Source organism: Trichechus manatus, unplaced genomic scaffold (assembly GCF_000243295.1).
Source record: "Trichechus manatus latirostris isolate Lorelei unplaced genomic scaffold, TriManLat1.0 scaffold00115, whole genome shotgun sequence".
NCBI classification, from domain to species: domain Eukaryota; kingdom Metazoa; phylum Chordata; class Mammalia; order Sirenia; family Trichechidae; genus Trichechus; species Trichechus manatus.
Genome location: NW_004444051.1, coordinates 307,671 through 324,923, shown reverse-complemented (window position 1 = coordinate 324,923; position 17,253 = coordinate 307,671). Strand labels below are relative to the sequence as shown.

The 17,253-nt window shown below is 41.7% G+C and overlaps 1 protein-coding gene across 1 annotated transcript in view; it reads left to right on the top strand.

Annotated features, from left to right (window-relative positions):
- CARMIL1 (capping protein regulator and myosin 1 linker 1) overlaps positions 1-17,253 on the top strand; it is a 439,497-nt gene that overhangs the window by 410,186 nt on the left and 12,058 nt on the right. Inside the window, exons 32-35 of the mRNA XM_004383977.1 lie at positions 2,928-3,040; positions 8,421-8,850; positions 14,249-14,330; positions 15,400-15,594. Of these exons, the coding sequence (XP_004384034.1) occupies positions 2,928-3,040; positions 8,421-8,850; positions 14,249-14,330; positions 15,400-15,594 (820 nt within the window). The remainder of the gene's footprint in view (positions 1-2,927; positions 3,041-8,420; positions 8,851-14,248; positions 14,331-15,399; positions 15,595-17,253) is intronic.

Here is a 17,253-nt window from a genome sequence, read left to right as displayed (position 1 = left end):
CCCCACGTATGTCAGATTAGAACTACGCACCATAGGTTTTTCAATGGCTGATTTTTTGGAAGTAGATTGCCAAGGCTGTCTTCTGAAATGCCTCTGAGTGGGCTTAAACTTCGAAACTTTCAGTTAGTAGTCGAGCAGCTTAACCATTTGCACCCCCAGGGACTCCTTATATGCAAACTTACATACAAATGTAAACTAAAACCAAACCCATTGCCATGGAGTCGATTCTGACTCATAGCAACCCTATAGGACAGAGTAGAACTGCCCCACAGAGTTTCCAAGGAGTGGCTGGTGGATTCAAACTGCCAATTTTTGGTTATCAGCCAAGCTCTTAACCACTTGTGCCACCAGGGCTCTATATACAAATGTCAGGGGCTATTACTATAGAAATTTTATTCTCCATTCTTTTTCCAAAGACAAAATTATAATACAAGAAAGTTCTGTACAACTTTATCTTTTGTAATCTAAATAAGAGCTTTTCAGTGAGCTTATGTTTCTCTCAGTAACTGAATTGTAGAACTTTGCTGATTCTCTGCTCTATTGCAATGCATAGGAAAGCCTTGCTCCCATATAAAACACCATTCAGATGAGAAGTATAATTGTTTTTATTATTCACATTTCATAGGGTTCTTTGTCCATTATCTGGTGTCAGCTCACTTTTCAATATTTCACAAACCTAAACACCAATGGGCAGTTCACTTTCATAATGGAGGTTTCCCAGTGAATGAAGTGGATGATTGTTAAAAGCAAATGATTGGTCTGTAAACAATGCAGGTGCAGACATGAGCCAAGTTTCCCCCTTAGGCAACTTGAGACTTGCAAATCAATGGTTACAAAAAGTGACTTTCCCACTGCTCTGTGGAGAGCCATCCTGACCACTTGAGAACTTGTCCTTGTACCCAAGAGCATGGGCAAGACATATGCCCACAACCTATCTGCATGAAATATTACTTAATATTCCATTGTAGACAGCAAATCAAGCATCTGACTAAGCTCTCTCTCTGAGTTGTCCATTCAAAGAGAAATGCTAACTCAGTGAATAGTTTCATTATAACTTGTCACCAGTTTCTCATGAGACTCAAATTTTCATCTGCTTGCTGGACTCCTGCCCCTAGATTTCTACAGCACCTCAAACACTTGTCTGAAATGGGGCTTAATGTTTCTTCCTCAGATCTGATCTTTGGACTGTGTTCCCTAGGCCCGTGCTCCCATTCACCCAGCCTAGAAACTACAGCCTCATCTTAGACAACTCCTTTCTTTCTATTCTCCTTCTCCAGGCTTAATTAGTTCCTCTTCACTCCAGGTTAGATTACTACAGGGGTCTTTGGTTTGTGTTCCTGAAAAGGTTTCCCTACTTGTAATCCCTGGCCTCTGCAATCTGTCCATAATGTAGACCCCAGAATTACCTGCCCCAAATGCAGGTTGGGTCATATCACTCTTTTGTTGGCTCCCTACCACTCACAAAGTAAATTCTATACTCCTTAGCATAGGGTCCAAGGCTGTTCACGATTGGCTTTTGTATTATTAGTTGGAAAGATTCAACTGAAGGTAACGCGATACTCAACTAAAAGTTACTTACACAGTGAGAAACATTGTCCTACCTAATCAGGGGGAATAGGAGGTATGTGGTCCAAAGGTCTCAAGATCCAGGACTGGTTAGTTCAGTAGCACAACACAAGCACCCAGGTGCTTTCCACCTTTCTGCTGTGTCATCCTGAGCATGTTGGCTTTTGTCCTTAGGCTTGCCCCTCATCAGCATCAGATGGCTGCCACAGCTCAGACATCACATCCTCCCTCACATCACCGTGCAGGAAAAATGCATTTTCTCCTCTGCAGGAAAACCTGCCCATAAGCTCCCCAGCAGATTTCCCCTTGTAGCTCATTGACCAGAATTGACTCACACACCCCTGCTTATCAGTCACAGCAAAGGGGACAGGATTATGGTGTTTGGCTTATACCAGTTTATGTTGCCGTGGAGTCAATGTTCAGTCAGTTCTGACTCATGGCAACCCGAAGGGTGTCAGAGTAAAACTGTGCTCCATGGGGTTTTCAGTGACTGATTTTTCAGAAGTAGATTGCCAGGAGTTTTTCCAAGACACCTGTGGGTGGACTCAAACCTCCAGCCTTTTGGTTAGCAGACGAGAATGTTAACCATTTGCATCACCCAGGACTCCCTGTCTGGCTTATACAAATCAGTATTCACATCCTGATCAATACTTTGCCAGCAAGGGAGAAGTTTTGGTAGTGGCTGTTGAGTGGCCACTATTTGTGTGTGCCAGGGTTGGGCCACAGCAATTAACCCCATCCACCTACCTCACACCAGGCCACTGGAATTATCACCATTCTCAGAATATATTGTGAGTTTTATATTTCCATGCATTTCTTCTTCTCTTGCCATATAGCTGGAATACTTTCCTCTGCCTTGAGAAGCGTTTGACTCTTCACAGCCTGTTAGGTCTGAGCTTCTTCTGATCCGTCAGCATGAATGGTCCTCCAGGCATTGGTTCACAGAGCATCCCTCACTCTTGTTTCTTCCTGCCTTGTGTTATGATTGTGCATATGACTTGTCTTCTAGTAGATTAAGAGGGCCCTTATTTTAGTCAAGGAGTCCCTGGATGGTGCAAATGGTTAATAACACTTGGCTGCTAACTGAAAGGTTGATGGTTCGAGTCCACTAACAGGCACTTCAGTAGAAAGGCCTGGTGATTTACTTCTGAAAAATCAGCAATTGAAAACCCTGTGGAGCACAGTTCTACTCTGACACACATCGGGTTGCCATGAGTCAGAATCACCTCTACAGCAACTGGTTGGTATTTTAGTCAGTCTTGTGCCTCCCGTGGCCCTCATCACAGTGCTTTGAACCTAGCAATAATTGTTTGCTGAATTCTAGTGAATGTAAATTAACATTATACCTGTTTGTTTTACAGGTCTGTGCTGCCAACATAGTCTCTCAAGATGGTGAACAGAACGGTCTGATAGGGAGAGTGGATGAAGGTGTAGATGAATTTTTCACCAAGAAGGTGACTAAAATGGATTCTAAGTGAGTTCAGAGTCATTTTCATGAATAATACTATTTCATTCACATTTAAATTACTAACAGTTACAATTAAATTTAGTGTATGCTAAAGCCCCTTGTTATGGATTGAATTGTGTCCCCCAAAAATGTCATCTTGGCTAGGCCATGACTCCTAGGACTGTGTGATTATTTACCATTTTGTCATCAGATATGATTTTCTCGTGTGTTGTAAATCCTGCCTCTATGATGTTTATGAGGTAGGATTAGAGGCAGTTATGTTAGTGAGGCAGGATCAATCTACAAGGTGAGGTTGTATCTTGAGTCAGTCTCTTTTGAGATATAAAAGAGAGAAGTGAGCAGAGAGACAGGGGACCTCATGCTACCAAGAATAAAGAACCAGGAAGGGAGCGCATCCTTTGGACCTAGGGTTCCCGCGCTGAGAAGCTACTAGGTTAGGGAAAGACTGATGACAAGGACCTTCCTCCAGAGCCAAGAGAGAGAAAAAGGCTTCCCATGGAGCTGGCACCCTGAATTTGGATTTCTAGCCTCCTAGACTGTGAGAGAATAAATCTCTTGTTTGTTAAAGCCATCCACTTGTGCTATTTCTGTTATAGCAGCACTAGATAACTAATATACCCGTTTATAATAGATTCCTTTTTTTTTTTTTAATGAGATTTACTATTGTGATAATTTACAAAATGTGGTCCATAGACTAGCATCATCAGTATCTCCTGGTAACGTCTTGGAAATGCACATTCTCGGGCCCCACCCTGGACCCAGTGAATCAGATACTCTGAGAGTGGGCCCCAGCAATCTGTGTAGTTAACATATTATGCGGAGGCATGCTCAAGTTTGAGAACCACTGTACAATTCTAAATCAGACCACAAAATATACCACCCCTACTCCTACCCTCTGGGTATTTTTTAAGGCTTTATTACATTCATCTGTATGATTCCATGACATGGCACTTTTTTATAATTTGATGTGTTTGGGGGCCCTAAATCATTGCTAAGTGGCAGGACTTTGACACACAGTATGAAAATTTCAGTGGAATTAGTGATGGACACAGAGTTGGCCTCTTAAAAAGTTCTCTCTGCATTTTCTTATTACTGAAGTGTTTTCTCAGAAGACAATTCAGTGGTATTTTTTTAAACAGTTATTTAACTTAAAACACTCCAGCTGTTAAAACATGATTTATACCAAGCTATTTAATCCCCAACTAAATGTAGATTCATCCTAAAATACACTCTTAACATGGATTTGTGTTTGTGAATTATTCTTCACCTTGAGATATCAAATTCAGGAACGAATTTTAACGGTAATGATAAGCTGAGGGTGGGCAGGCCTGGAGGGGTAGGGAAGGAACTAGTCCATTCTGTAGATTGATGTGCCTTATCTTGCCTCAGCAGGATGGTGAGGTGGAAGTAATGGAGTAACTTACTGAATCTTACAAGCTTTAGGCCCCAATGATTTGTCTTCTATGACACTGGCCTTGAAGCTTGCCATACTATACTTGGCAAAATTCTATTAGCCTATCCTTCAAGATCCAACTTAAATGTCATTTATTCTTTGAAGCTTTTTTTTGACTGTTTCTCTTCCTAAATTAATTGATCTTTCTCTACTGCTGACTTGACACTTTTTTTTCCTCCTCTGCCCACATCTGTTACAGCACACAATCCTTTGAGAGTTTGTTTGGGTTTTGATTTTTTTACAGAACAAGGACGAGATGAATGTATTCTCAACATAAGAGATTCAGAAGATACTAAAATAAACAGAGTAAAATGGTAAAGTCCCTGTTGATGATTTACTTCAAGTCTTTTTTTCTCAAACAGAATGCTGTTCTTCAGGAGCAACACCTAGGTCTTATTTTTCATTGTGACTTCAGTATCTAACAGAGTCTCTAATATATAGTATGCCCTCAGCCACTGTTGGTTGAATGAATAGAGACAATCTTGGCCTGTATCCATATAAACCACAGGCATCATTGTAGACTCTCATCTTCCTTAACTTTAGAAATAGTTAGTGGGGAGGTTTATGAGCATTTGATCTGGACCAATATGTTGTTATACATGCCCCCTGTGATTTCTTCTACCCTTAATGCTACCTTCTTCTTTAATAGACTCTGAATAAAATTGGGTTAGTTTTATAAGGTGTAAAATCCATTTTCTACTAAGATATGCCCTAGAAGGATTCTGTTCATGTTCTAGTACACAAATAGATGGAATTAGATACATCAATTTTCATCAAATGATGATGGAATCTACTAGAAATTGTGATTTTTTTTCATTCCATTTTGTTATATAAAAAATAGATGATTGCCAGTTTGATATGCCATAGGGCTAGCCATAGGTAAAGTCATTAAGTAGTACAAAGAAAGTTTGACTAATCAAAGTTATACATGGTCATGGTGTAAAATGTTACATGTTCTCTTACGCTTTTAAACCCCCTCCTCCCAGCCCAAAAAAGTGCCTTGTTTCTTTCCCTACCCCTATTCTTAAGAGGAAACTACTTTAAATTCTTTTAGCTGTTTATTCGCTTCCATATTCCTAATAACATGCTTTTATTGATATTTTCTGATATTTAGTTTTAAATAATAACTGTTGATTTCTTACTATAGAGGATAATGATTTAGCTCTCATATGCACTATCCCCAGCACCAACCAAATACACACACACACATACACACATGCACACCATCTTTATTGTTGATTGGATCAATATGTAGTGCTCACTTTATTATCACCATGCAAATATTATCACAGCTGAGTTATATCGTGTACTATGATTATATTCCCTTCCCTATACAACTTTTTATTTTCCCTAGACTTATTAATTGTCTCATTTTTCATTTGCTTAGTTTTCTTTATTGCTAGCACTGATTCATCCCCTAAGTTTCCAGTTGAAGTAGAACTGTCCTCTTAATATGTTCAAGTATTCTCAGTTTCCTCTTCTAGGACACAGCTCTGTCACAGGTGTCTGACCTGCTCTAATCTGATCTCTTGGCCCCCTCCACGGCTGCCATCCTGGGATTTCCCTTCATCATATGCCGGGGTGTTCCCTCCACTTCATTCTGGTGTTGTTTCCTATTTCCTTCAACCAGAATCTTCCTTAATTTACTCCCTTGTTTTGATTGAGTATCTCTTCTGCTTGCTTCCTAAGAAAGGGAGCATGGGAGGTAAATTTCTGAAACACTCATGTTTTTCATTTTGATTACTAGTGTGACTAGGTATAGAATTCTAGGTTGGAATTCATTTTACCTTAGAATTTGGAAAACTTTGCTTCATTATCTTTTAGCTTCCAGTGTTGCTATAAGAATACAAGGATGTCTTGAGTCCTGATCCTTTGTGACTTTTTTCATTCTTGTTTTTTCCTCTTCTCTAGAAGCATTTAGGGTCTTTTCTTTGTCCCCAGTGTATTGAAATTTTATGATGATATGTCCTAGGTGGTTTGTTTGTTGGTTTGTTTTTACCAATTAGCTTGGCACTCAGGGAGCCCACTCTGGAATTTTTCTTGAATTGCTCTTTCTTAATTTCTTTCCTTTCTTTTTCTCTGTACTCTTTTTCTTGAATTTATGTTATCCAAATCATATACTTTCTCTACTAATCCACTGATTTTCTTACCCTTTCCTATTTTCTCATTCTTTGTGGTTTTTTGTTTATTTTATTTTTTTAATTTTCTTCACTTGCTGGGAAGTTTCCTCAATTGTATATTCCAACCTTGAGTTTTTCATTTCTGTGATCACATTTTTATCCTATTTTTGTTTCATGGATGCAGTTTTTTTTTCCTGTTTCATAATGAAATGGAGTAAGGCACTAAAGAGCTTCTTGGAAGTTTGTAAGTGGGGTTTGTCGACTGGTGGGCTTCAATGTAGGCTGGTCTTGGATCATTTTGTTGGGGGAGGGGACTCTCTTGACTGTCAGAATCTTTAGTTCTTTTCTCATGCACTTGTCAGAAGCTTGCTGTCCTTCCTAGAAGGTATAGACCTGGCCACCTCATTCTGGAATCCAGAATGAGAGAAAATGGCTAGAAAGTATCACTGTTCAATATGTAGTTTTTATAACCCCCTGGTTTTCATTAAAGAGTCTCTGGGTGGTGCAAACAGTTAATGTGCTCAGCTACTAATCCAAAGATTAGAGGTTCAGGTCCACCCAGAGGTACCTCAGAAGAAAGGCCTGGTGATCTACTTCTGAAAAATCAGCCATTGAAAACTCTGTAGGGCACAATTCTGCTCTAACACACATGGGGTCGCCATGGATTGGAATGCACTTGACAGCAACTGTATGGTTTTGCTTTTCACTATCGTATACTCTCCTCAGTTGTTCCTAGTATCACTCAGCTCAGAGTTTCTTGATCCACCCTCCTCAGAGAGTAAACCTGGGGTGGAATGGGAACAGTCATCTAGCTCTGGCTTGAGGAGAGGATTTCGTAGTTTCTTAAATCAGCTTTCAACTAGTCATCTTCCTTTTAGCCTCACCTTTACTTCTAATTCCAAAGGTGCTTGTTGCTTCTAATTCTTGAGACAGTGCCAATTGGCTTGCTTCTTGAGCTCTCCCTCGTGGTTTAGGCTTCAGCTTTATTGATGCTATTAAGTCAGTTATCACTCGTAACTATTTTGGCTTCCAAATTTATTGTTTGGTCTTTTCTGTCCTGTGGGCCTATACTTTTGTTGTTGTTGTTGTTTAATCCCTTGTTGTCACGTTAATGGGGACTCAGGGGAGTTAAAATGGGTGTTCAATCTGCCGTCTTTAATGAAAGGGTTGTTTGGGATACCTCCCGTGTAGTCCATTTCATTTACTCTTTCTCTTCATTGATTTCCCCAAATTTGTGAGTATTCTCTTTCTGACCACCCTCTACCAAAGCTCACTCTCTGTGTCTTCATTTGGTTACCTCTTTCAGTGGCTTTACATTTAAGCAAGGACCCAAATCTTCGTTTAGATTGGGCACCAAGAGTGGGCTTTCAGATACTATTCAGTGACTATGGAATGATTGCTAAGGGGTTATGAGAAATCTGGCCCTTTCCAGTATCCCCCAAATTAAATAAGGTAAGTCACCCACCTGTGTCTTGAGTGAAACCACCTTTGTTTGTAGTTGTCACAAGTAGAGAGCATTTTAAAAAAATGACTAGAGCATTTAAAAAAAAAAAAAAAAAAATCCTCTGTTCCCAGACCTACCACTGGCATCTTCAGATTCTCATCCTTAATTTGTGTGTGCCTTTATTTTCTCATCTGTGGATATGGTGATACTTTTGCATGTTCCTCTTTATCTCTTGGTGCAATAACTTCAATCAACTTTTTAAAATGTTCCAGCATAGTTACTGCAATCTCCATGTTTATATTTTGAAGGATTCCTGCTAGAACCTATGGTAGTAAAAGCCAGCAGTTTCTGTCTTGGTTTGTATTGCAGGAGATCGTCATCAAGAGGCTCAGAGTCCCACGAGCTTAGTGAAGGAGGAGATGAAAAGAAAAAGCGAGATTCTCGGAAAAGTGGCTTTCTCAATTTAATCAAATCTCGATCTAAATCCGAGCGGCCACCAACTGTCTTGATGAGCGAAGAACCCTCATCACCAAAAGGGGGAGGGAGAAGTCCAGCTGTGGACACAGCCAGGAAGGACATGAAGCCAGCAGAGCACAATGGCAGTTCTGAACGGATAGAGGAGATCAAAACACCTGACTCCCTTGAAGAGGGCCAAGTGGAAGAAATGGGGAAGGTGGAGCGGAGTGACAGCAAGAGCAGCCCCCAGGGCGGGCAAAAATATGGGGTCCAGGTGATGGGCAGTGGTCTGCTGGCAGAGATGAAAGCCAAGCAGGAGAGGAGAGCTGCTTGTGCACAGAAGGTAAGGGATAGTCCATTTTAACTTGATTGTCATTGTGTTTTTGCCTTCACTTGTTTTTTTATGGGCAAGGGTGGTACAGAAAGATAGCCTGTTGGCCAAATGAAAATCCAAAACAAAATATTTATTCCTAAAGGACCAGGAGCATGGCCCAGGATGGAATGGCTGTGTGTTTTTCACTTTGGTACTAGGGTCATTTTCTTCCAGAGAGCTACAGCATATGAAGACAGGTCATAGGCTGAGAGCACACTGGCCTTTTCCCACCTGCCCAGATGCCTTCTGTGAGTGTCACTGATGAGCTGTTTAGTGAGAGCTGTTCTGGGGAAACACTCAGATCTGGGGAAAGACTGAGTCAACTGAATCCAAATGGGGTCCTAAGGTGATTGGAGATAGAACGGACAGGCAAATGAAAATATTGAAGCCAGATTATAACCATATAAAGGCAGATCTGTTTTTCAGTTATTGCATGATTGTCTTTTTTAACTTAAAATTTTTTTGCTGCACTCCAAATTTAAAAAGGCCCCCCCAAAAAAGAGTCAAGATATTCTGTTAGAATTTATTAAATACTTGATCATTGGTATATTTTGTCTGTTGCCATAAAGAAAAACCATGTTGTTGTCAGTTGCCATTGAGTTGGCTCCAACTCTAGGTGACCTTATGTATAATAGAACAAAACATTGCCTAGTCCTGTGCCATCTTCATGAAAAACTTCATAGGACAATATAAAAGTTGATGAGTGCTTCCAAAATCTGACTTTAAATCATTATTTATTCTTTGAACCTCCTTTTAAAATATAAAGTGTCTTTTTTTCTTTTTACCTCTGTTTATTCCTATAGCTACTTGAAGGATTGCATCCTTATTTGCTGCCATTAATATTATATACCCATTGTTTGCCCAGGTTTTGTTTTCTATGCATTATCCTGAGCTCTTTTTCTTTTTAAAAACTGAGTTCTGCAACGAATGGAAAATTCCTCATCTATTTTATTTGAAATATCAGAAAAAAAACAGCTCCCCTGCCAATGAACCTTTGACTTTGATTTTCAGAACGTAAATAGTGAACAATGTGCCAGGTATGGAGGGCTATTTTATATTACCTTTAAACAACTAATTAGTTTCCATCAACTCCTGCATCCTACATTATTTTACAGCTGTTCACCATGGGTCTACTGTCAGCACTAACATTATACAGCAATTTGCTAGTCACAGATTCCTTCTAACTCACTCATTAACTGTCAGAGAAGAGCTGGGAGAGGGCAACTAGATAGCTGTATTCTGCTAACTTAACAAGGGAAGCATGATGTGGCCTTCACTGCTCAAAACTCTGAATGAATACTACTACCACAGTATTATTGGAGCCCTGGTGGCACAGTGGTTAAGAGCTTGGCTGCTAACCAAAAGGTCTGCAGTTCAAATCCACCAGCCTATTCTTGGAAACCCTATGGGGCAGTTGTACTCTGTCCTTTAGGGTTGCTATGGTCAGAATCAACTCGACAGCAACAGGTTTTGTTTTGTTTTGTTTTGTTTTGTTTTTTACCACACTATTGGTGATTCAGATGCCCAGGTAAATGTATAAACTTTAAGCCATTTTATGGCATTTTCTTTTACAACAAGGAATGTGCTGTTTTCACTAATGAGCTCTTTAGTTTATCACAATTTCCAGCAATGAGAAGCTGCGCTTTGGTGGGAAGAGAAGTGCTAAAGGGTTTTTTTTCCCATGTGCTTTGGATTTGATGTGTAAATTAGCTCAGTGACACAATGCTTATTGTTTAGTATTTGTATTTGTTCAAGGCTTAGACTGATGATCCCTTTGCTCCCTCTAGTGTCTGTTTAAAACAACAACAATCCTAAAAACTCAGTATTTTAAATCAGATCAATCATGGGTATTCCATCAGATCAATAAATAATAAAAAAAAAAAAAATTTTTATTAGCGTTATGATTTTCCCCCCAAAGTGCCACAGTTGTGTTCTTTGTAAAATTAGCAGCCTAAGCAACAGTGGTCAATATACTGTTGATAAAAGATATGTATACATATGGTGTTTTCACCCTCCTTGAATAATTCTCTTTACGTTATTCACATTTGTTGGTGTCAGGTGTCGTTCAGTCAGTTTCAACTCATAGCAACCCCATGTGACAGAGTAGAACTGCCCCATAAGGTTTTCTAGGCTGTAATCTTTACGGAGCAGATCGCCAGGTCTTTCTCCTACAGAGCCACTGGGTAGGTTTGATCTGCCAACCTTTCAGTTAGTACTTGAGTGTGTAACCGTTGTATCACAGGGCTCCTTATTCATGTGTATTTAAAGAAGAACTAAGAAAATAAAGATATGACATTTATCATTTATTAACAAAGGAGTAGAACAGGTATTGAGTGCTTAAAGGTCATATCTTTTCTTCTAGATACCATCTAGGTAGTTGCAGGCACACAATGACATTGACATTATTTTACCTTAGTCCGCACAATCATTGTGGGGGTTTAGAACTGCCTCTAGAAGCCTGGGAGGAAAAAGAAGAAGAAGAAAAAAAAAAACTTCCAGGATTAAAAAAAAAAAGGTCAGCAAGCTAAGCGCCCAGGGCACCCAGTTTCACCCAATTCTACTCTGTCACACGGGGTCACTATGAGTTAGGATCACTCTCAGGTGCCGGCCCTGCACTTGCATGAGCCTGAAAGTGAGGGTCGCCATAAGTTTTGTGCCCTGTGGGGCCTCAACTGGTGAACCCTAGTCCTGGCCAACGGAGCCCTGGTGGCGCAGCAGTTAAGAGCTCAGCTGCTAACCGAAAGGCTGGCACTTCAAACCCACCCAGCGGCTCCACAGGAAAAAGACCTGACAATCTGCTTCCATAAAGATTACAGCCTAGAAAACCCTATGGGGCTGTTCTACTCTGTCACACGAGGTCACTCTGAGTTGAAAATCAACTTGACGGCACCCAACAACAACAGTCCTGGCCCTGTTTCAGTATTTTGCGTTATGATTTTTGTCTGGGCACAGAACACACACTCCTCTGCCTTCTAAAAAACCAAACCCACTGCCGTCAAGTTGATTCTGACTCATAGTGACCCAAGAGTAGAACTGCCCCATAGGGTTTACAGGGAGCGACTAGTGGATTCCAGCTACCAACCTTTTGGTTAGCAGCCTGAGCTTTTAACCACTGTGCCACCAGGGGGCACCTTGCCTTCTAGTAGGCTGTAAAAGGCCAGGACCAAGCACTATGGACTTGAGGTCTGGCCAGGCCCCGTCTCCAGACAGCTCCAGCTCATGGACTAAAGCATCCTCTGCTGGTCCTGGCTGGGGCTTGGTGGCAGACACTTGTTTAGGCACAGAGGGTTCTGTGTGCAGCCCATGACATGGGCTTCCTTCCCTCAGGCTCACTTTCCCCATAGTGATGCCAGATAATGTGCCCGTTCTAGTTGCGGTGGCTGTGTACATATTTCTTCTCGGAGACCTGCTAGCACCCTTCACTGGTGAGAGTGGAACTTTTGTGGCCTCGCTGCATGATTCTCAGCATCTCTGCCGTGGTCAGTGCTTCCTTCTGTAGAGCACTCCTGTGCATGTGTGGGTGGCCGTGGCAGATGGGAGCATGTCATAAATGAGTCAGATCTCAATAACATTTCAAAGAAGCTCTCCTATGCCATCAAAGGAGCCCTGTGGCACAGTGGTTAAGAGCTATGGCTGCTAACCAAAAAAGGTTGGCAGTTAGAATCTACCAGCCACTGCTTGGAAACCCTATGGGGCAGTTCTGCTCTGTCCTGTAGGGTCACTATGAGTTGGAATTGACTCGATGGCAATGGGATGTCATCAGAAAGGAGCCCTGGTGGTGCAGTGACTAAGCGCTCAGCTGCTAAACCAAAAGTTGGCGATTTGAACCCAGCAGCAGCTCCTCAGGAGAAAGACCTTGGAGGTCTGCTTCTAAAAAGATTATAGTTTAGGAAAACCTTTAGGGCAATTCTACTCTGTCACACAGGGTCACTGTGAATCGGAATTGACGCAAAGACACCCAACAACAACAACGTCATCAAAACCATTTAAAATGAGGAATTAGCAGTGGATTATTCACTTGTTAGGTTTCTCAGAAACACGAGATGAGCAGGAATGAGTAGACAAAAGGCCTTAGGAGCATCATTGGTCCTGCTGGTCTACCTGCCCACCTCATTTTTATTTTTCAGACAGGAGGGAGATGTGGATCATCTTTGTCAGTAGGATCTGTCAGCATGATTAAGGAAGCACACGACTTTACTTTTCATATCTTCTTTGTATCTAATCCCTGTTGCTGTCAAGTTGGTTCCAACTCATGGTGGCCCCATGTTTTACAGAGTAGATCTTCTCCATGGCCTTTTCTTGGCTATAATCTTTATGGAAGCAGATTGCCAGGTCTTTCTTCTGCAGCACCACTGTTTGAGTTTGAAGCACCAACGTTTAGGTTAGTAGTCAAGTGCAAACTGTTTGCAAGCAAATGGTTAAGCACTCAACTACCAGCTGAAAGATTGACAGTTCAAACTCATCCAGAGGCACCGTGGAATAAAATCCTGCAATCTGCTTCCAAAAGGTCATAGCCTCGAAAATCCCATGGAGCAGTTCTACTCTGTAACACACAGGGCTGCCATGGGTCGGAATTGTCTCAACGGCATCTGGTTTGGTTTTTGTTTTTTATCTATACAACTCATTCTAATACGGACTTTCTGTGCCATAACTTATCCAGGGAAGAGGCTAATACCTAGCTATGTCAGTTGCTGCCCTAAAATGGCGGCATATACCCTTCTCTGTCTTTGCCATCACAACCTCAATCCACCTGAGCTTTTTTTTTTTTTTTTTTTAATTCATGCCTTCCTATGCCATTTCATCTGTATTTGCCTTTTAAGAAATAGATCTGTGTCATGCCATGCTGCCTCAGTTCAAGGGAGACCCTGCCTCTTTCAGCCCCGCTTACACCTCTTTCACACATTGAGGTTGGAAAGGTTGCTGCTTTTAAAACTTGATTATTGGAAACCAAACCTAGAGAGGGTTCTGTAAATTTTTAGAGTGTAAGCACCCCCATCACGGCACCTGGGGAGGCGTGGAATACCAGAGGTTACAAACCTCCCTAGGTGTCAACAAGAAAACAGGAAATGTCACCAAGCCCATGGCTTCCCCTGAACCCACACACGTCTGATCTGTGGGAGTCTCTGGAGAACTGGCCACACTTTGGACCCCAGATCCAGGACTATAAATAAACACAGAACAGAATCCCTTTCTCAAGCTTTGTCCCAGCAGGAGAGCTTCAGGGACCCAGATGGTTCAGACCTAGCCTGCATAACAGCAGTAGAGTTAGGGAGCCATTATTTATTGTCGTTTCTTTTCTTTTTTTTTTCTCCCCTTCCACATTAAATAAATGTACTTTTTTACCAATGGTGGTGCTTGAATTTTTTAGAAACTTGGGAATGATGCCATCTCCCAGGATGCTTCTGCCCTGTCCTTGAGCAGCATGGAATGGTTGGATGGAAGTGGGGCTGGTAAGTCAGGCCATTGCCCACCACCCCTTAGAAAAAACACTTACGTTTTGGTTCTATGAATAGCACATGATTAAAAGAAGAAAGTTAAAGATGGAGAGGCAAGAATGGGCCTCTGTGTTGTGTGTTTTTTCGGCTTTCACCCCTGTGCCTCACCTCGCTCCACCTGGGAGAACATCTCCCACCACTATTACCTGTGCCTGGACAGGGCACGTTTACTGATTTCCCAAATGGAGGAAATTCTGATTATTTTTTTAATGAGATGAACTCCCAAGTTGTGGGCATTTTTAAGGAGAGACAAAAAGGTGGGGACATGGCTGATGTTTTTAAAAATAAGCCATGCGTCGTATGTGGTATGGTGGCTCTTTTGTTTGGCTCTCCAACTTCTTGGGTGTACTGAATACGATATACTAGAGAGTGACGTGTAAATTGCATGGTCAAAACCTCGATTTGCTGTTTGACGTTCTCATGCTTAGTTTTAGTATATTCATGCACTGAGAGTTGGAATGTAAATCATATTTAACCTGCTTATTTTTGCCGGTAGTCTGATTAAGTTAAGGCAGTGATAAGTATGGAGGCGGGGATAGGAAGACATTTCTGGAGCCAGGAGATGGCCGTCACATAGCCCTCTGCAAGCACTCAGGGTCTGCAGCTGGAGCTCTAATGGATTATTGTCCAGAACTGAGGCGCATAACAGTTGGTTATTCCTGTACCTCAGGCCAGAACCAAGAAAGATCTGAAAGGCTCCAAATGCATTAAGAACTGCTGTTTTCTTTGTACATTATTATGGAGCTGGTCAATTAACTGTGAGTCTTGTCATCTGTGTAGTAGTCAGTGGTGATCAGAACAGCACCATCAAGTTCATTGCTTTTCTGCAAATAACTTTAATCTTCCACTAGCATGTTTTGATTCTGTTCTAAAGTATCTATGATGAGAACTGAATAGAAATGATTATAGCACTTTGCACCAGATTTCCCTTAGCTTCAAATTATTATTTTCTTTGACTTTCAATTTTTAAAGTAAAGTGTACTTTTTGTACCCATTTTTATTTTAGTGCCCAAACTGCCCCCAGGTCTCCCAGAGAACCGCTTCGGTTTGGCAACACCAGAAAAAAATGCCAAAGCAGAACCCAAAGTGAATGTGGGCTCCAGGTCTCGGGGCTCTTCCAGCACACCCACCAGCCTGAAGCCCCTTCTTCAGTCCCCCAAGCCCACCCTGGCATCCCGGCCTATCATCCCGCAGAAACCAAGGACCGCCGCACGGCCAGGTAAGGCTATTGCTGGTCAAGGAGTCACCATGACCAGGTGACTTCACCAGAGCCACTGGATCAGGGCTCCATGAATGGTTTCTGAGGTTGCAATGAACATGTGCCCCGGTGGTGCAGTGGTTAAGTGCTCGGCTGCTAACTGAAAGGTCAGCAGTTCAAACCAACCAGCTCCACAGGAGATCGATTTGGCAGTCTGCTTCCATAAAGACTTACAGCTTTGGAAACCCCATGGGGCAGTTCTACTCTGTCTGTAGGGTCACTATGAGTCGAAATAGACTCGACAGCAGTGGGTTTGGTTTTGATTTTTAGCGAACATATGTGTGGAGGGATTCTGCAGGAGGAGATCATGGGAAACTTGCCAGAGGCTGTGAAAGTGACACGGAAGCAGATTGACAGGCCTTTCTTCTGAGGTGCCTCTGGATGGGTTCGAACCACCAAACATTTCGGCTAGTAGCCTAGTGCTTAATCATTTATGCCACCCAGGGACTCTGACAAGGGCTGAGGGATTCTTTTATTCAACACTGAGTCCCACTGTGTGAGAGCTGGGGACTCTGAGACTGTCCTTGCTTTAGGGGTACATATTGGAGGGGAAAACAGGAAAGTCAGTCTCCTGTTGTGTTGACCCAGCCACAGTGCTTGATACGGTTTTCTGAAATCTTGTCTCCAGGGAGGCAGGCCCTTGAAAAGGCTGTATGTTTAAGGATGAGGGCCATAAATGGGGAAAGCATACATTCCTTTGTTTTATCCCAGATTCTGTGCAATATCAAGGGTTTAGAACAGGACTTGGCAGACTTTGGGGTTGTTTTTATAACTAAGGTTTCACCGGAACACGGCCATGTGCGTACTTAATTGTCTATGGCTGCTTTTGCACTACAGAGGCAGGGTTGAGAAGTTGTGACAGAGATCATTATGACCACAAAGCCTAAATTATTTACTCTCTGGCCTTTTACTAACTCTTGGGTGAGAAAATCCTATGATAGAAAAAACTTAAAAATCATTAGAGATGGATTAGGCTCTGCCTTGTTCTTTTCCTTCTTTCCCGAAACTGCCCCTCCTCCCTACCAGGTTTTCTTCTTTTTTTTTTTTTTCTTTTTTAACATTCTATTCTAGAAATTTTCAAACACATACAAAAGTAGACTCAATAATAATAATGAACCCCCATATCAACCCTTTACCTCTACGCATTATTCCCCTACAAAAATTAGGCAAATAGGATAAAGATATATAGTCAGATTATACACATAATTACAATAATAATAACAGCTAATCTTGATTAAATGCTTACTTGTTCCAGGCACTGTTCTAAGTGCTTTACATGGATAAACTCCTAAAAATCCTCAGTATGGCTCCATTTTACAGTTGAGGAAAGTGAGGCACAGAGATACTAAGTTTGCCAAGTCACACAGTTGCTGAGTGGCAGCCAGGTAATAGGACTCCACAACCTTCTTCTACTGGGCATGTGTATGTACTAGGATGCATAGTGCATCATGGGAGTTCACCAGTACGCAGATGATTTGGGTGGAAAGAGAAAAAAGGCAGTCCCTTGTGCCCACACTCATTCCCCTTCTGGATCTTTCCCATTTTCTGTCATACATTCTTTTGTTCACCTAGCAGCCAGCTAGACCAGTAATCCATCTTTACAGACCATTGGTCCCTCTA